Here is a 20,822-nt window from a genome sequence, read left to right as displayed (position 1 = left end):
TTGTAAGAGCTATAACTGGGAATTTTAAATTCTTAGGTATCTAATTTCAATTGTACATTTAAAACAATTGGAAACGACCCGTATTAGGGAAGTTTCAGGGGCAGGGAATACTCTTCGTAATGAAAGTAGCAAACATCTGTGTTCTTTCTAGTCTGTCTTTTGATTAGCGTGGCCTCATCCATCACTAGTCTTTGATATGAACACCAAGAAGTCACGTCCTTTTGTTTTAAATGATAAATATGCCTTTGTCATGAATACTCATAGGCAACCCAGGATTTACATCTGAATTGTCAAAGTGTAACTGCCCAGCTTCTGTGATGAGTGACATTATTAGTGAAATAAAGAAATTTTTAATTTGTCATGGATAGGCCTTAGATGGTGACATTATGAGACTGTGTACGTTGTGATGCTAGAAAAAGTTGTCCTTCCCCCACTATTTTTCTAAGATTTGTCATGTATCAACAAGAAGCAATCTGCAGCAGGAAGGTCTCTGTGAACATTTTGCCTTTAGAGCCATTAGTCCATCTCTTTAGGTTTTATTATTTAGACTTCATAGCTGGTAGTTCTTATCAAAACTAATACTGTGAAGTGACAGGCTTCTGATGGTCAAACAGTCAGTTTTAAGATTGGCTCTGTCTGGCTGTTATTGCCAAAGACACTATTTAAAAAAAAAAAAAAAAAAAAAACATTAGTTTTATTTCAAGATTAATGTCAATGATATTTTCCAAATAAGTTTTTTTTTAAATAATCTTTGGGCAAACTCACATCTACTTATAGATATTTATGTATGTGCTTTTTATGTAAATATACTGGCAGACACGTAATATCTACCTACACAGTGTTGTGTTACTCTTTAAAACCTTTTACTCTCAGGGTCAACCGTTGTGTTTGACTCTCCTACTAAGAAATTAGGACTATTAAAATTAAAAATACTGTGCAGTCTTGAGCTTCTCTCATTTGTAGTGTAAAAGATTCCAGCTTAAATGTTTCTGCTTTATTTATTTGTACATTATTATAGACAAATAGTTTGATTATTTTGAAGTTTCTTATTAGGATAAATGTTTAGAATGTTTCATGTTGATAATAAGTAGTTCTAATTTATGTGTGAAAAACATTCTATGAAGATTTGGTATATTAACAGTCACTTCAGCAGAAATGGCATTACCTTTTAAAAGCTCAGACTTCATAATTTCAACAGAACTGTTTTAAAAGCAGGTCCTCCTTAACTACTTTAGAATTTTTCATTTTTTCTTTTTCAACTGAATTGACTGGTTAGATTACCCAAAACAACGTCTAACTTAGAATATTGAGATTTACAGGAGAGTTAAACTCTATGTTTTAGTTTGATTCAGTCTCTCTCCATATAAAATTCACCTTAAAATGGTCCCATCAATTATAACAGCCCCACTTAAATTGTGTTTTATTTGGGGTCATATTCCTCACCTCATGAATGCATTAGTCTCAGATTTTCTTTGTTTTATTGTGTCAAAGCTGAAGGTTAGCAAGTTTTAAGAAAATACTTCTTGATTGCCAAATAAAGGCAAAAAAATGTATTTGATTAGAAATTTATTATCAACTAGGAATTTTCTTTTTTTCTACTTTTTCATTCTTTTTTTTTTTCATTTCTTAATATTTACTAGGTCACCTGTTTCATGGAAAATGAAGTCTTATTCATATTTGTTTCCCAACAGAAAACAATCCTTAACAACTCCAAAGTCCAACCCCTTACATTAATTGAGATTTTTGTACTGTAATATGAGTGCCTTGGGTTTTTGAGACCCTAAGGTTTTCACCCAACTTGAAGACAATGATGCCAGTGAGCTTCTGTCCAGAGTTAATCAGCTGCAGAATTTGTAAACTGCACATGTGTCAAAGTTGAAAATGTTAGCACTCTAATAGAAGCTTGAAAAGGTTAGATCTGATAAAAGCCGTCAGCAGTTAAAGGAAGTGATTTATGGGAATGTAATGACACAAAATGCCTCATTTATCACTCATATATAGATAGGTTAAGGTTCCTATGTCATACTTTTAAAAACTTGACCACTTCGAATTGTCAAAATAGGTACTTAATTGCCCTTCATCCTTTTCATTTGGAATTTATTTCATTTGAGTTTGGTAATTTTATCTATGATCACTTTACTGTCATTGACTTCATATGGTTCCATTTAGAGTCATTCATATTTTGGAGTTTCAAAAGCTGTACATCACTGATCTTAAAGTTTTATTAGCTAGAGCTGTTGCAAGGAAGGCTAAGCCAACCTTCTATATGTTAATTTACATTTTTGTTAAACAGGAATGCCATGGAGATGTGTTAAAGTGTCATTTTGTCTTTTCTAACACTTGTAATTTTCATCAGCGTTTTCTAATTCTCTAAAGTTTCTATACATCTCTTCTTAAACAACACAACATGAGGTTTAAAAGAGCCATCAATTTGTTTGCCTTTAAGTTCCACACAAATTAAATTTAATGAAAACTTGCCTATGTTGGTTAAATGATCCTAAAAAAAAAAAAGATAAAACCAAAAGTTAAGAGACATGCCAGCTTGTATTTCTTTCTCAGATTAATTAAGATACAATTCTTGATTACTTCTATATACATTCTAAGAAAGCACTTATAAACTTGGGATTCCTAAATATCTGTTTGCTTATTTGATATCATTTAGTTTATGCATGCATATCCTAACACTTAAATAAAAACTATTTTTAAACTGCCAATATATAAAAGTAATATAAAACAAATTTTATAATGATTATTACAGTTTTAAACTCTTTAGTATGAAGGGTAAAGAATTGTTTAAGGCCTTCTTGAAAATTATTCAGATAATTAAATATAGCAGAAGTGTCTCGGGGTTTCCCCCTTTACCCCTGTACAATCAAAAAGTAAATTGGAAAACTTTGACAGTCTCAGTTTATCAGCCAAATATTGCCCTTTCTTCAGCAGGGACTTCCCAAGTTCCTTTTAAGAAGTCGGAGCAATTTCTTCAACAAGACAAAGGCATGACAGTGAATGTGGGGAAAGGAGGAGCTGTAAATGTAGCTGACCCTTGCTGTACCTTGATTCCATCAAATGGACTAGAAAAAAATACATTTTTGAGACAAATCATCGAAAGTTGAATATGGATTCATATGACTTCTTAACATCAAGAAATTACTGTTAATTTTGTTAGACATGACAGAGCCATTATAGTTATGTAAGAAAATATCCATTTTTAAAAGAGATACACACCAAGAATATGTAGGAGTGGAGAGACTAGGGACTGAGGATTTCTTGTAAAATATGTCAGCAAAATGCATAAGTTGAGAGAGGGAAGGGGTGGGTATTTAGTAGGGGGTTCTCTGCTTTTCATACATTTAAAAATTTTTGCAATCAAACCCCAAAAAAGTCAGGGAGATTATTACATTAATCTTGTCCAAAACTATTGCTTTTTAATATAAAATTATAATACCTTATGTTTTCTTGATATCAGTTTTAATTTAATTTAATTTTTTTTATTTTTAGTTTTAATTTTAGTTAAATAAGAATCTAGGGGAAAATTCTAGCAAATAATACAATTGATTTTAAAATCATAAAGTATTATCTACAAATGTTTTTTTTTTAAGTCTCCAAAATTTATTTCTCCTCAGATTATCTAATTGGCTAACATAAAATGCAGTTACATACTTTAACTCAGTAGCAAACTGGTATCTTCTAACCTAAAAAAGAGCTAAGAAATTCTGCACGTTTATTCAAAATATGACAGAAACCTATTAGCATACTTTTTTGTGCTCTGAAAAGTATGTGGCTTCTAAATGACATTGCAGATTATTTTTTGTTTGCTTAAATGTATAATTTCAGTCCTATACAGAATTTTAAAATGTGTATAGGTCTTATATTTTCAGCTTCATTTATTATCATTATTTACTAAAGCATTTTCTTGAGTTGCAATTACATTCTCCCAACTTAAGAAGTATTAAATGAAGTGTATTTTTTCTGCATATATCTTTGTTCTGAAAAAACTTTTGTACATTTAAATCAAAATTTTAATTCTTCTATGATTTGAAAAAAATCTGCATGTATTTATTTGGCTGTCTTTAGACATGTATGCAGTATTTTTATCTTTAAATGACAACAGAACCCCTGAAGGTCTCAAACTCTTAAAGTATACATTGATTTGAAGAAAAGGTATTCTTCATATGAATTTATTATTTATCCTGTTTATATTAAAGGGTAGTTAACCAAATGTGGTTTTCTATTTTTGTGGATCATTTACATATATTAAGGCAACACAGGAAGCACCATTTCAATTTAACCTTCCAGAGATTAATCATTTTATTTGAAGGAGTTTTGTTGTTATTCTTTCAAGTCAATGATTAGGAAAAATTCATATCATGTGTGTTTATATAATCATAGGAGTCAAAATTGTCTCAATCTATGAATCTTAATAGTTTGCTCTTGTAACAACTATGAAGCAATGTATTAAAATGCCTTAATTACAGGGCAAGAAAAAGAGAAAGCACAGTCTTTTAGCATATGATCTTCAATTGTTCACCAAAGGATAAAGAAAGCATTCAAGCGTGGTTTCAAGAACTGTCAGCAATAAGAAAATGCAAGGTGCTTTGTAGAGCCTTAAAGACCTTTCTGGGAAATAGATGTAATTAAAAAGTAAAATAGACTTTTCATTTTAAAGAAATTTTTTAAATCTTATAGAATTTCATAATGTTAATATATTAATAAGGGCATTATTTTCTTATCCCAGATAAGAAAAAGTCATCCATGAAGCTATTATATTTGATTCACACAGTGAATCTTATAAGTATTTTTTCTTTAGGTTTGATTTAAGAGTGCAAATTATATGTATAATAATTTTTAAAGGTGTTTTCTGTCATATTCCTATATACTGATTACATCTTATTCATAAACTAGGAACATCTAGTAGTCTTCCTTTTACTAAGAGAAGTCCTTTTATGCACACTAAAGTTCAAGATGATCAGAAAAATTTATTTTTGCACTCTTAATTAACATGTTCATATATACCTTGCTTCTTGTCAGCATAGCACTAATCCTGGCAGTCAGGTATGAGAATTTCAGAAGCACTTTAACTTTCATATTAAAAAAAAATTATTTTCCATGAAGTTCAGTCCAAATGTCTAACAGTATGTCTCCAAGTTGCCTTAAAGTGGAGAAGGTTAACCTCATTGTCTGATAAGAATCTATTTATAAATAATCCCAGTGCTTAACTTCAGCCTGCTCTGCCTCTGTCAGAGTTTGGGGATCTAGTCGGCTCCCACCAAGAACCCACACATCAGTATGTACTGACTACTTCCAGGCACCAAATATATTCATGTTTAAATTGTCTTCATTTCAGGACACCTCATCTGGAGATTAATCAATTTCAGAAGAGTAGTGTTTTTAATTACTCTTTACACTGAGAAACTGTGGGCCAGTGTTATTTTTCCATCTAGTCAATGACCAATGTATTCACTGTTCAACATTAAAAAAAAAAAAAAAAGATTAATTTGGCAGTGTATTAAAAGACCTTATTAAAATCTCCAGTGCCTAGACTTCTATTTAAAATCACAATGTGGAACAATAAATGCGCATAGTACAGGGACTGGTCTCCAGTTTAACTCACACAGAGATGTACCCACTAAAAAGGTCTGCTCTGTGTTTCCATTAAATTGAGTTTCTCAGTTTAAATTATTATTCTATAGAAGATACCACAGACTACTTTGTTCTTAAATAGTCATGCAGTAGATTGAGTAGTACTTGAAGATTTGTTGCATTTTGACTATAGGAAAAATAATGCCTCTGCGTGATAATGAGTATATGATTTGCATGTGCCTTGTATAATTCACAGTATACATATGCATTCATCATGTTATTCTTTGCAATATGATGAATTATGTCAGTTTATTGCATATGTCTGCATGTACCTCATCTCTTAATTAAAGCATTAATCACTAAAATTACCAAAGATATGTGGTTTTACTGTACTTTTAAAATTTAATGTTGATCTTTGCATGGTAATATACATATTATTTCTTATTGGTAGGCTATACTAAGACATTTTAAGTAAGGATTTCCATGTTATGATTCTATCATATCAATTATTTTAAATATGCTTATCTTAATATATACTTACAACATACTTTTTAACTGTTTTAAATCATTTTTATATGAGATTAATTCCCTAAATCAATAAAATTACCAAAGACATATATATGTGCATATATATGCATATTATATGATCAACATTAAAATTTAAAAGAATATATATACTCTATCTGTACTTTAAAATTTTAAAGTTGATCTTTGCATAGTCATATGCGTTATTTCTAATTGGTAGACTATGATAAGACATGCTAAGTGAACATTCCATGTTTTGCTCCTAGCAAATCAATTTCAAATATGTTACTTTGTTTAACTTTTTATTTTATATTGGAGTTTTAAATATTAAATATACATTTGCCACACCCTTTAACATTTGTGTTGCTTAATCGTTTCATTTGAGAATTAATTATACTCGATGTTCATTTCCAAGCACCCAATATTAGTTCATTTATAAATGATGAACATTTGCTATTCATGTGATTCAATCCTTTTTAGAATTCAATTCTTTTAGAAATCGTTATTGAGAACAAAATAACGAATTGTGAGGTTTTGAGGAAAAATTTGTGAAAAAAATGGTACCACCTGGTCACAGGTTTAGTTGTTACCTAGGAGGCACATGTTGCAATATTGCAGTCCATTTAACATTCCTGAGAGAAAACTTTATTCATTTAGCCCCTCAACTCCTCCTGTCACATTCACCACTGTCTTTCTTCTCAGCCCCAAACCTTGCTCTGTGCTTCTCCAAGAAGACAGAGCCCTCCCTCACGTGACTCCATGAAGCCACCCCATCCCTCTTTGAGTTTTTGCTTGTTCTCTCCCGTCGTGTCCAGTGAAGATAGTCCCTTATTGCATTTCTTCCTTTCCTCAGTGTTCTCTCTTCCCCAGAATCACGAAGTTTGCCCGTGCTTTGAAAGTCATCCTTGGTTGGCGTGTGCATTAGAGCCACTAACTTGTTTCTTTCTTCCCTCTGTCACAACATATTCATACTGGCGGCCTCTACAGAACACGCACTTAATGCTAAAGAACTTGACATTCTCCCAGGCTTTGTTTCAGAAATATGTCTCTGAAGATGCCTGTGGATGCTGCTCTGATGTGCAGGTTATGCTCCTGCATCTTACACACCTACGTAAATATTCTTTCATTGCTAATTGAGAATGTCATTCCTTAGGCCTGCTCACCTGGACCTGGCACTAATTTCATACCTGGCATGCTGAGCAATTCAGAAGCAGGAAGGCACTAGTCTCCCATACTTTATACTTCTTATTTTGTCTTTTTTTCTTTTTCCTGCACAATACTGCTGGACCCATCTTCCAAGGGCATGACTCTGATGTGATGCTTCCCTCTGTGTGCTATTTTTCTCTGTCCCACTTCACTCTGCTCCATGACCTGGGAGTCTGACCATCAGCAGACTCCTTTGCCCTCTGGCTTCCTGTTGGGTTCATTCAGTGGGGAGGCATTGGCAGGAGATCCAAGGGTTCATAGGAAGTGCCAGGAAGGTATTTGTTCTCCTAGCCACTTCTCCTTCGGGTCCCTCAGGTAGACTGCCTGTGACGATCAAGTCAGCCTTGTCATGCGGTCCTCCCCACCCAGCTCCTTTCTCAGCTCTGGGTGTCCACTTCTCTCTGCCATTCAAACCTAGGAGTGGAGGGGTCTCCCTGCTGTTGACAGCCTGGATGCATTGCACCTCTGAACCTCCTTAGAATTTTCAGTGTTGTACATACCCTACAGAGCTAAGTCAGGCTCCTCAGCCTTCCTGCTGCCTCTCTAGCCTTATCTCTAGATGTTGCTCCACGTACCAACATAATTCCAGTCAAACAAACATACCCCACACTGCCCTTTTGCATGACTTTGTGATTGCATGATCCAGTGCCCATATTCTCCTTGTTTTGGCCCATTTTATTTAACCTTCCCTTCTTCTAAATTATTCTAATGAAATGATTCATCAAGAGTCTAGACTGAAGAAAACAAGTATTACATTTGAAGCTAAAGTCATGTTGAGAGCATTTGGAAAATGTTACTCTCCCCTGAACTTCAGACCCATAAATCCACCTGGCTTTTCAACATCTCTACTTGGATATATGTTAGGTATCTCAAACTCAGCATGCCAAATCTGAATTCCAGATGCCCCTAAAAGTTTTCCCCATCCCAGTTAATGATGACTCTAGCCTTCCATTCACTTAGGCAAAACCTCTTTGGATCATTCTTGCTTCTTTCCCTCATAGTTCACTTGTGATCTTTCTAGAAATCCTGTTGATTCAACCTCCAAAAATGTCCCGGAATCAACCAGTTTTCACCATCTCCACTGCTACCACTTGGTCCAAGTCACCATCATGTCCTTCCTGGACTATTGAAATAACTAGTCTCCCTGCTTACATGCCCACCCTCCTAAAGTCTTTTCTCAGCATAGCATCCAAATCATCAAATATAAGTAGATCATGTTAATCCTTTGCTAAAAAATCTTCTGGTGGTTCCACAATTGACCCAGAATAAGAACCAAAATCGGTACATTTGGCCTTTGCAGTCCCACATGGTTCCTTGGAGTCTTTGCTATAATCTAATCTCCTACCACAGTCCTCAAACTCACTCTGCACCAGGCATTCTGGTGGCTTCTTTGCTGTTCCTCAAACTTACAAGGTACATTTTTGCCTTAGGCTCTTTGCAGTGAATGTTCTCCTTGCATGAAACCCTTTCTGAATACATGATTCAGTGTCAAAAGTGAGATACAACATCACTTGATCAGACCTACCCTGACCCTCCCCAGCAGCCACCATCTTTCTTCCTTTCTTTGTGCTTCTCCATAGTCCTTTTTACCTTCTTACATGATGTATACTGTCCTCTATTTTATTTACTCCATTAGACTTAAAATTATACAAGGGCAGGGTTTTTGGTCTGTTTTATTTCCTGCTGTATCCTTAAGAACAGTGCCTGGCATGTAACAAGCTCTTAATAAATATTTGTTGAATAAATGACTAGGTTTATTTTGAGCAAGCTTGATGTATTTCTGAAGTGTATATATATATATATATATATATATATATCTCATATATCAATGTCAGTGGTATAGATTGTTCATATTATCTGCATTTGATGTTCCCAAAGCTTCTGACACTTGGACAAAATGTTTCAAATCTAATGTATTTACAGTAGAAATAATCAGTCTTTCAATTTTACAATTACAAGAAAATAGGCTTTCTCCTCTCTTCATTGCTCTTGTCTTAGGAAACCCCCTGTAGTTTCTGAGAGAAATAATACCAACTTTCTAAGAAGAACTATTGGTATTGTTTTATATGCTAGTAATAGGTTTCGAAACAATGCTATTATAATTAATTTACCAAACACTTTATGATAAGTGTGCACTGTACCATGCATTTTAACTATTATTGCCAAGTATCAAACTTCAAACTTAAATAAGCAAATATTCCAAATGTTAGCAAATCTGAAGTTAAGCAGAAGATGACATCTTGGGGCAGAAGATGGCATCTTAGGGCCAAGTAGAAATAAGTATGCATTCTCTCAGTTCCATTTTGATTACTGAGGGTTATCCAAACAATTTACTGCTGCTGCTGCAAAGTCACATCAGTCGTGTCCGACTGTGCGAACCCATAGACGGCAGCCCACCAGGCTCCGCCGTCCCTGGGATTCTCCAGGCAAGAACACTGGAGTGGGTTGCCATTTCCTTCTCCAATGCATGAAAGTGAAAAGTGAAAGTGAAGTTGCTCAGTCGTGTCCAACTCTTTGTGACCCCATGGACTATAGCCCACCAAGCTCCTCTGTCCATGGGATTTTCCAGGCAAGAGTACTAGAGTGGGTTTCCATTGCCAAACCAATTTAATTGAATTTAAAAGATCCATAGTGTGGGCCATCTCTGCACATATTATAGCCAATAGAAATTAAGAAATTAATACTTCAAATGAAAAATCATGCATTATTATTACTTTTTTATATTCTCTCAATATTCATCTAAGATGCTGTATTTACTACATAAATTTGTGTTACTTAGCAAAAATAATTTTGTTTTGTGTGGGGAAAGGGCTTGCTCAGGTCAGAGTTTCACTGAATGCTATTTGCTGAAAATGCTCCTCAAGAAAAAAGGTGGGTGGTCAAATGATTTTCGAAAATGTGACTTACTACATTGAAATTTCAGAGGCTCTGAGATGTTCTGCAGGAAGGAAACATGGTTATCAATGTTCAGTTCAGTTCAGTTCAGTCGCTCAGTCGTGTCCAACTCTTTGCGACCCCATGAACTGCAGCACACCAGGCCTCCCTGTCTATCCAACTCCCGAAGTTTACCCAAACTCATGTCCATTGAGTTGGTGATACCATCCAACCATCTCATCCTCTGTCATCCCCTTTTCCTCCAGCCTTCAATCTTTCCCAGCATTAGGGTCTTTTCAAATGAGTCAGCTGTTCACATCAGGTAACCAAAGTATTGGAGTTTCAGCTTCAACATCAGTCCTTCCAATGAACACCGAAGACTGATCTCCTTTAGGATGGACTGATTGGATCTCCTTGCAGTCCAAGTGACTCTCAAGAGTCTTCTCCAACACCACAGTTCAAAAGCATCAATTCTTTGACACTCAGCTTTCTTTATAGTCCAACTCTCACATTCATACATGACTGCTGGAAAAGCCATAGCTTTGACTAGATGGACCTTTGTTGGCAAAGTAATGTCTCTGCTTTTTAATATGCTGTCTAGGTTTGTCATAGCTTTTCTTCTGAGGAACAAGCATCTTTTAATTTCATGGCTGCAATCAGAATCTGCAGTGATTTTGGAGCCCCCCAAAATAAAGTCTCTCACTGTTTCCATTGTTTCCCCATCTATTTGCAATGAAGTGATGGGACCAGATGCCATGTTCTTAGTTCTCTGAATGTTGAGTTTTAAGCCAACTTTTTCACTTTCTTCTTTCACTTTCATCAAGAGGCTCTTTAGTTCTTCTTCACTTTCTGCCATAACAGTGGTGTCATCTGCGTATCTGAGGTTATTGATATTTCTCCTGGCAATCTGAATTCCAGTTTGTGCTTCATCCAGCCTGACATTTCGCATAATGTACTCTGCATATAAGTTAAAGAGCAGGGTGACAATATACAGCCTTGACGTACTCCTTTTCTGATTTGGAACCAGTCTGTTGTTCCATGTCCAGTTCTAACTTGATCTGCATATGGATTTCTCAGGAGGCGGGTCAGGTGGTCTGGTATTCCCAATCTCTTTCAGAATTTTCCACAGTTTATTGTGATCCACCTAGTCAAAGGTTTTGGCATAGTCATTTTTTGCCCTACAGTTATTTGACCACGGAATCACATTTTGCATCTAAAACTGCATTCCCTTTGGAATGGCCTCTTAAGAACTCTTGTATGGACTCTTGACCAATAGGAGATGGTAATCACATCACTGGTGGGATGTCAGGTGGCAGACAGGGAGCGACCTCCCACTTCAGAGCAATCAACATGGAGATAAGTAACACCTCCCCCTGGGCCTCCTAACTAGCCAAACTTCTCAACACTGAAAATCCCAGATGGCATCCCCTTAGACCAGAGAGGGCAAAGTGAAATGCTCCTGGGGGCCAGGCACACAGGTTAGAGTGGGGACCGTGGTGAAGCTAAGAGCCAGCAGTGTTTCATCACAGGGTGGCCACCACTTGGTCTCAGCCCACTGTGGCCACGGAGATACAGTGGGCCCAGGATCACCAGATCTTCCAGTTCTTCAGTGTCGAAAATCCAGATTTCCAGGTTTAGTCTCCTGCGTTTTAAATGCTGTTAACTAATTCCATGTTTTAAAACAGCAAAAGAAAACACCAGCCACCCAATAAAATATATTCTAGGCCTGCCCCAGTGTGTGACCTCCACCTTCAGAGGAACTAGTATAGCAGCATAAAAAGATGAGACATGTCGGGAAACCTGGAATGCACTTCTCCTGCCGCGTGCTTGGGCCCTTGTGGAAACCAGGTTACTTTCAGTATTTTTGAGGCCAAAATTTTTCCACTTCAGTAGAAATCTTTGAGCCTGAAAAGCATTAAAAACTAATTTATTTCATTGCCCTCATCAAATAATGGTAATTTAATATATGTAGAGATGGTTTTACTTTACAAAGTACCAACACTGAAAATAAAATGATAGCCTCTAGGTGTATTAGTCTGATAGGGCATCATAGCAAAATACCTCAGACGGAGGGCTTCCCAGGTGGCACTAGTGGTAAAGAACATGCCTGCCAATGCAGGAGGCTTAAGATAACCGGATTCAATCCCTGTGTCAGGAAGATCCCCTGGAGGAGGGCACAGCAACCCACTCCAGTATCCTTGCCTAGAGAATCCCATGGACAGAGGAGGCTGGTGGGCCACAGTCCATAGGGCTGCAAATAGTTGGACGTGACTAAAGTGACTTAGCACACATGCACAAGTGGCTTAAATTGCAGAAATGTATTTTCTCAAAGTTCTGGAAGTTGAAAATTCAAGATCAAGCTGTCAGTAGGGTTGACTCCTTCCAGGGGCTGAGAGGTAAGTGTTTGTCCCAGGCCTCTCTCACTGGTGTGGAGACAGCTGTCTTCTCCCTGTCTTTACATCCTCTTCCTTGATCTTATAAGGATACCAGTCATACTAACCTAACTACCTCTAAAGATCCTGTCTCCAAGTAGTATCACATTCTGAGGTCCTGGTGTGTGGGTGCGGAATGTTAGCACTTCAATATCATATGTTTTGTTTTTTGAATACCTAGAAATTTGGTACAAAGTTTTAACCATAAGGTTTTATATTTAAGCTAGGAAAAGTTCTTTTTTGAATTGCATGGGAAAAAAGTAAATAAAACCAAGTGTCAAAAGTTTTATGTAACTTATCTGGGTACCTACCAAAAATAGCATGTGTGTGTGAGCTGCTAGGAAAGGAGTGATTGAAACCATAGATTTATTTATTTGGGCCACCACCAAGTACCTAAGTAGATATACAAGTTAGAATGTGTACCTAATAAATATGAAATACAGTATGAACTGAATAATATGATTTAAAATGAGATGTGAAAGCTTACTACTATTAACATTAAACCATGTTCTAATGCATAAATCAGAGAAGGCAATGGCACCCCACTCCAGTACTCTTGCCTGGAAAATCCCATGGACGGAGGACCCTGGTAGGCTGCAGTCCATGGGGTCGCGAAGAGTCAGACATGACTGAGTGACTTCACTTTCACTTGTCACTTTCACGTATTGGAGAAGGAAATGGCAACTCACTCCAGTGTTCTTGCCTGAAGAATCCCAGGGATGGGGGAGCCTGGTGGGCTGCTGTCTATGGGGTCGCGCAGAGTCGGACACAACTGAAGCGACTTAGCAGCAGCAATGCATAACTATTCTTAGAATATCTAAGCTTATGCAAAAGAGTTCTGTTTGTGTGTCTCATTTTCGGTTATCTTCTCTTGTTTTAGTACTTCTTAATTACAATGAAACAAAAAATCAGTACAGTTTTAGATTTTAATGGCCAAAGAAAGAAGGCAGAAATAAAACAGGATCTTGAATTCAACATTGATGATATAAAATATTTCAAATCAGCTTTATTTTCTACACTGCTTGCTCACAATTTTCTCCACACTTTTGTTGATGTCCAAAACCCCAAGGTGCTTGGGTTGAGACCTTCTTCTAGAGCCTTTCTATTGTTTAATTAGGTGAGACAAATATTCCCAAATGGAGGCTAGTTTTCTTTCAAAACTTTTCTTTCTTTCAAAGCAGATAGCTGAAGTTTCCTCACTCACATATTCATTCATTTATTCATTTAACATATACCATGGGCTAGGTATTCAGGTAGGCTTTAAAGATAAGCATAGGTGCCTCTAACCTCAGGGAGCTCACAGTCTGGTACAGTGAACAGAAATGGAAAACAGGGAATTTGCAGTGGAGATTCTGGCCAGAATAGAACCATCACTCAGGCCAGAATGAGTGGAAAAGTCACAAGTAAAGCACAGAAATTTTCTCGGTGACTGACCCAGTTGTATGTTGCAAAGATGCCAAAACATGAAAACACACAGTGTATTGAGGGAATTGTAAGTACCTGAGACTGGAGACATGGGAGCCAAGTCATGAAGGGAATTTGGAGAAATCATATGGGCATTGAGGAGCCTTGCCTCCCATATTTTAATCAGGAAAACGGCATTTCTTAAAAGATCATGTGGGGAGTGATGTAGGGGATAGGTCAGAAAGAAAGAACAGTGAGAATTACAGTCTATTGTGAGTTCACTTAAAAAGAAGAGACAGTAAAGTGATGTGTTTAAGAAAAGGGTAGACCCTAGAGCCAGGGTAACACCTTGGCAGCCTGGCTCTGCCACTTCTTAGCTATGAAACCATGGGCCAGTCCCTTAACTTCTCTGAACCTCCATTCCTCATCTCAAAATGAAGATAATGTAAACAACCCATCTGCCAATGCAGGAGGTGTAAGAGTTGCCGGTTCAGTTCCTGGGTCAGGAAGATACCCTGGAGGAAGGCGTGGCAACCCACTCCAGTAGTCTTGCCTGGAGAATCCCATAGACAGAGGAGCTTGGTGAGCTATAGTCCATGGGGTCACAAAGAGTCAGACACGACTTAGTGACTAAACAAACAACAAAAATGCACTTTCTAGGGATGCTGTGAGAATTAAGTGCGTTGTATATATTAATCACTCAGTATGTCTTAACAATTATTGTTATTAATGTTAAACAGTAATGCCTTGGACTAAGATGGGGCTAGGTGATATGTTTAAAGCAAGTTAAAACAGGAGAATCCAGGAACTATCTTAGTAAGGTTGTAGAGGAAGGGGCTGAGCCCATGTGTAACCTGCTACGGGGACTAAATACCTAAAGATATTGTGTTCTCCAGAGTTCTTCATTGGTATTAGGTTCCAACTGTACAGCTTTTATGCTTGAATATAATCAGATGCCGCTGTCAGAACATCGCTGACATCTCTGCCCCTCCATCTCTAGATGCTGCTGTCAGGATTCCTGTCCCCTCTGAAGCTTGAGGCCTGTTTATGAGGTGAGCGTTATATGCACCCTCAGTCGCCCCAGGCCTAAGAGAAACCACGAGACAGTATATGAACCCATGGCCTTAAATGTCTTGTTTTTCATTCTAAAGAAATCTTTCCCTTTTTTTTTTTTTTTTTTTTTAAGTCTTGGCAAACTTTGATGTTCTATTTTCCTGAATTTACTGGGAACTTCATGAAGTCCATCACCAGATGATTGACAGTAGGATCACTGGAAACATTTTTCTATCCTTCTATTTAATGGGAAAAATCAAAGCCTTTGTCACTCTAATCTGATACTTGTAAAAAGAATTTTTGCAGTGAGGAATCTAACAACTACAACAGAAAAGGCCTGCTTTCTCTGCAGGCTTTTCAGAGCAATGCCTGCTTTGCTGGGGACAAAACCGCTGCCATGTACCTCTCCCAAGCTCTGTCCATACACATTGGTCTGGGTTATTCTGCTTTCTTTCCAGGAATGCAAATGTCAGCCAGCCATGCTAGCATTCTCTTCATGAACCTTATTGTATCTGAATCTCTCTTCCTCAATGCATCCTGGAGTCTAGGTCTCGCTCAGGGTGAGAGGAAGCCTAGCCTCCCTAGGGTGGCTCTGGATGGTCTGGTTAAGTAAAAATTCCTCCTTTGCCTTGTCTAATTGGAGTACCAGGAACATAACAATGGACAAGACACCTAAGGGTCCCATCCTTAGGGAGTTCATATTATCATGGGAAAGACAGTAAATGAATAAATGCATTCTTTTTAAGTCATGAACATATGATCCGTGAAGGTCTTTCCAACCAGCTGTGGTTAAATGTTGTTGTTGTTCAGTCACTAATTGTGTCCAACTTTTTGCAACCCCATGGACACACCAGGCTCCTCTCTCCTCCACTATCTCCTGGAGTTTGCTCAAATTCATGTTCATTGAATTGGTGATGCTATCTAACTATCTCATCCTCTGCTGCCCCCTGCTCCTTTTGCCTTCAGTCTCTCCCAGCATCAGAGGCTTTTCCAATGAGTCAGCCCTTGGCATCAGGTTGCCAAAGTATTGGAGCATGAGCTTCAGCATCAGTCCTTCCAAAGAATATTCAGGATTCATTTCCTTTAGGATTGACTGTGATTTGATCTCCTTGCAGACCAAGGGACTCTCAAGAGCCTTCTCCAGCTCCACAGTTTGAAAGCATCAATATGTCTCAATAAATGCTTGAATTGAATTAGATCCCTCTGCGTCTGAGTCCTTCAAACTCGAGACTGTAACTTAGAGATTGGCCTTCAAGTGTACTGCTATTTTCTGTATAACTCTGTTTAGCCTATGTGAGATCAGAAGCATTGAAGGTTTTGGCTGTAGTGTGAAGTTTTTATGGTATCTGGCTATTGATACGAATGCTACAGTATCTAGCTTCCTGCTGCGGCTGCTGCTGCTGCTGCTAAGTCGCTTCAGTCGTGTCCAACTCTGTGCGACCCCATAGATGGCAGCCCACCAGGCTCCTCTGTCCATGGGATTCTCCAGGCAAGAACACTGGAGTGGGTTGCCATTTCCTCCTCCAATGCATGAAAGTGAAAAGTGAAAGTGAAGTCGCTCAGTCATGTCCGACTCTTAGCGACCCCATGGACTGTAGCCTACCAGGCTCCTCCGTCCATGGGATTTTCCAGGCAAGAGTACTGGAGTGGGGTGCCATTGCCTTCTTCTCCAGTCTAGCTTCCTACTTCCTCAAAATAGCTGAGCACCTATAATATCATTTCCCACTGCTTTTGTATAACATCAGTAAGCCAGTAAGGGTGGATAAGCAGAAACGGTGGATAAGTGGTTGTGTTCTTATTGTCTGTGTACTTCAGAATGTATATATGACCAGGTTATGATAGATGGGCCTCAGTGACAACCCCATCAGCACATACATGCAGTTTAAGCATCAAAGAGTTCTTATGCATTCTAATTAAACTAAATGGAAAAAAAATTGCAGTTTTCCCAGTATTTGTAAAATACAAGCAGTGATTCACTTCCATCACCAAAATATTTACATTAAGTTATTTATTCTTTACCAGATCAGGGGTAGGGCCCTATAGAAGATGGGTCAATTTGTCATTGTTTTCCATTATGTACCCATTCTGTGATATGGTATTCACAAACTAAAACTGTGCCTAAAGATTAAGATCATGTAAATATTTGGAAATTAAAATGAGAGGCATGAGATTTGCCTGTCACATAATTTCCTACTAGACATAGCTTTAAAGTAGAGCTTTAGCCTTTCGTTCACTGTATTCTATCACTCAGATAATTATTGATCAGAATCTGCTAAGGGCCAGCCATAAACCAAGCACTCTCCTAGGCCTCTGAATACAGAGATTCCCCCAAAATACAATTCCTGCTCTCAGTGAGCTGATTCTAATGGGGGATGCAGACCAGTAAACAGCAATTGTGGCAAGTAAACCAGCAATTACAGCATGAAACGATTAAGATTGAGATGTGCCTGGAGTATATGATGAAAATACAGAAGGCTAATTCCTACACACCCCATCTTAGATTAGAGGGGAAGATGAATGGGGAACAGTGTTTTGAACAGAAGGGACAGCATGTGCAGAGGCTTGGAAGAATGGAAGCTGCTAACAGCTTTTAGTATGATTAGAGCACAGCAATCAGGAACCAGATTAAAACCTTGTATGATGCCATAGACTTCAAACATTGTCTCTGGGGCAGTACAGATAGGTTTTTTATAGCAAGTTGCTGACACAATTAGATTTGTTATTTAGAAATATTGTTCAGCCCCAGTGTGGAAGACCAGTTAGAGGTGTTTGGTTTATGGGAGGTTTTGCTTATTTGTTTCAGCTGTGGAAATATAAGAAAGACTGGGGAAGGGAGACCAAATGGGAGGTTCTTGCTGAAGTTCAAAAGTGTGAAATGGAAAAGAAGCGTGAAAATGGAAAAGAATAAAGGCAGTTCAGTCGAGATGGGAAAAACAAAACAGATTTGGATATTAGGGACTTGTGTTGTCCCATCTTTCACTGAGAAATTTAAGTTGGAAAGTACGGTGTTCATAACAGAAGCAGGTAAACTCAAGAGTATTGAGTAGCATTTAAACCATTTGCCCTTTTGAGTGTCCAGTTTATTTCCAGTGAGACTTGAACCGAGGGCTTCCGAGTTCTGCTGTCCTGTATTCTTTGCCTTAACACTTTATCTGTGTTAAATGGAAGCAAACAAATACAAACAAGCAAAAGGATCTGTTATCTATATGATATGTATGTATACGCTTAGACACTGTGAGTAAAGGAAACCAATTACTGCTAAAATTGGAACATATTTTATCAAATATCTTTATGGAATGTACTTTTAAATAACAAAAGCATTTTCAGGTCGGCAATTTCTCAGTCGTCAGTGCATTTTTTTAAAACAGTGTTTCAACCAGCATGTGTTTCCTCACCTTCAAACAGTGAGTGGCAATGTTTGGAAAACATTTGTTAAAGTCTCTAAATACAAGGTGATGCTTCCCATAACACTTGTGACATACCCTTCTACGTGAGAAAATGGTTTGCCTTTCGGGTCATTCCTAGATCAATTTACTTTTAAAGCATTTATGTGCCATTACAAGTTTTCACACACAAAAAAGAGGCAGCACAGCATGACTTTGAGTTGGCCCAGGATTTTCATTCGCTCCTGTTCCTTTTTTAAAAGTAAACCTTTCTTAAAGTTGTGTTTTTCCTCTTCATTTCATTCATAAGTGTAGGTGTCTCTTACTTCTTTGAAAAACTTTGAGCTCAATCACTAGAAGTAAGCAGGGGGATTAAAAACAGAAAAAATTCACACTTGAACTTCTTACAGCTAGCCAACACCTCCTGTGGATAAACATCACATGTTACAAATGAAGAAACTGAGGTCCAATGAGGTGGTCACCCAGCATCAAATTCTGTAATCTATGCGTTGGGCAAATTTTTTTAAAAAGGCATGGGATTTATGTAGGGATATCACAAGTTTTAATGTCACAAGTGTTTAGTAATTATATAACTGCTATCAATCACCTTGACATAGAGAACTCTTGAAGTCCTAAAACATTTTTCTTAACAATTAGTAGCCAGTCTAGACCCCCAACTCCAGCCACATGCTGCCCCAGGACCTGAGGTTGTATCATGCTGTCTTTCTTTTCTCTTGCATGCTGCATAGTACTCACTGTGCATTAAAATCAACTAGTGATGATTAAAAATTTTAAATAGGGGGACAGTCTAGAAATTATTTACATCATTGGTTACAAGCTAAGAACCAATATGTTGTTGTTCAGTCGCTAAGTTGTATCCAACTCTTTTGTGATCCTGTGGACTGTAACCCTCCAGGCTCCTGTGTAGCCCGCCAGACTCCTTTGTCCATGGGGGTTCCCAGGCAAGAATACTGGAGTGGGTTGTCATTTCCTCCTCAGGGGATCGTCCCACCCCAGGACTCAAACCCGCATCTCCTACATTGGCAGCAGATTCTTTACCACTGAGCCACCTGGGAAGCCCTGTAAAGAAGCAACATAGATGAGTAGAAAGAGTTTAGGTACGAGAGAAGGAAGAGCAGAGTTTAATTCTCAGCTGGCTACTTACTGTCAGTGTGGCCTTGGGCAGATTGTTTTCTGTCCTCTTTTTTTGCACATCTGTAAAATGAGCCCAGTTTGATTCTTATGAGAATTTAGTGAGCGCACATGTATATAGTGACCGGCACAAAAGTCACATTTAGTTAAAGGTAACCAGCAGTACTGAATACTGGGTCTACCTTTAAGGGAACCAGTGTATGCCAAGTCAAGGAGAGTAGGTGCTGCAAGGATGTGTTTTCTCTTGGGTCTTAGTTTCTGATACCAGTGCTGTAGTTAAGATATCCCCCTCTGTTCAGCGTGAGGCTACAGAGAATCTAAACACTTCTTGGAGGACAGCGCCAGTGTGCTAATAGAACATCTCCTTGCCCAAGAGCCCAAACAAAGTTTGTCTCCCGCAGGGGGACTTTTTTTTTCTTTTTTCTGTTTTCTTCTTTCTTGTATTTATTTATTCTTCCAACAGATGCTTCCGTGTTTTTGGAGCCATATCATGCATTGCGGGTTAGTAATTTCACTTTTCCAAGATCTCAGATACTTGAAAAATAAAGAGTTGGGTTGTTTTTTTTTAACTTTAGATTACAGGCACAGGGGAAAAAATCCAAGAGCTATGAACTGGGGAGTACATTAACCACTTGGGATTATTTCAAAGTGAAAGGACATTTACTAGGTTCATCTGACCTCTGATTTGAGGATCAGTTTTTGAAAAACACCACCAATCACAGACCTGTAAAGTTTGCAGAAACTGCCGACAGACCCAAATATGTTAAAGGTTGTAATCTCCTGAAAGGAGTTGGTTGATTTTCCTGTTGCCCCTCCTATCAACTTTAACCTCCAACCTTCTCCGGCATGTATCACTACAAATAAAACTGCTGAGGTTTGACAAGAGGATATAAAGTCATTAGGCCATTGCACAGGGATGGCCACGTGATTTTCTTCAACCTGGAATAAATGCTCTGTAATTTGGGCTTTTCAATAGGAAGTCATAAACACTCACTCATATCGCTTTAGTTTTAATAATTACTCTTAAAGAAAAAAACAGAAACATACATATTCAATGATGTTTGACAACTGGAATTTAGTGGTTTTGTTATTGGTTGTCTTTGACCATTAACTTGGATTTCTGTTCTTAATTTTAATGTATACGATTTCAAGCAAGCAGCGTACGATCCTGCTGTAAACATGGCATTTGTATACAGCACTGTAAATGAATTTT

At 37.8% G+C, this 20,822-nt stretch overlaps 1 protein-coding gene across 7 annotated transcripts in view; it reads left to right on the top strand.

Annotated features, from left to right (window-relative positions):
- CDIN1 (CDAN1 interacting nuclease 1) overlaps positions 1-20,822 on the top strand; it is a 278,150-nt gene that overhangs the window by 148,054 nt on the left and 109,274 nt on the right. Inside the window, exon 11 of one of the 7 annotated variants that reach the window (XM_006058056.3) lies at positions 15,022-15,073. The exons of 5 other annotated variants lie outside the window; for them this stretch is intronic. In XM_006058056.3, coding sequence (XP_006058118.1) covers positions 15,022-15,052 — 31 coding nt within the window. In that variant the 3' untranslated portion in view covers positions 15,053-15,073. Of the gene's footprint in view, positions 1-2,937; positions 6,461-15,021; positions 15,074-20,822 lie in introns of those variants that run through there. One more of the 7 variants, XM_006058057.4, reaches the window with a different exon arrangement.

This window comes from Bubalus bubalis, chromosome 11 (assembly GCF_019923935.1).
Source record: "Bubalus bubalis isolate 160015118507 breed Murrah chromosome 11, NDDB_SH_1, whole genome shotgun sequence".
Lineage (NCBI taxonomy): Eukaryota > Metazoa > Chordata > Mammalia > Artiodactyla > Bovidae > Bubalus > Bubalus bubalis.
Note: the sequence above shows the minus strand (reverse complement) of the source record. Positions and strands in the feature narration are given on the sequence as shown.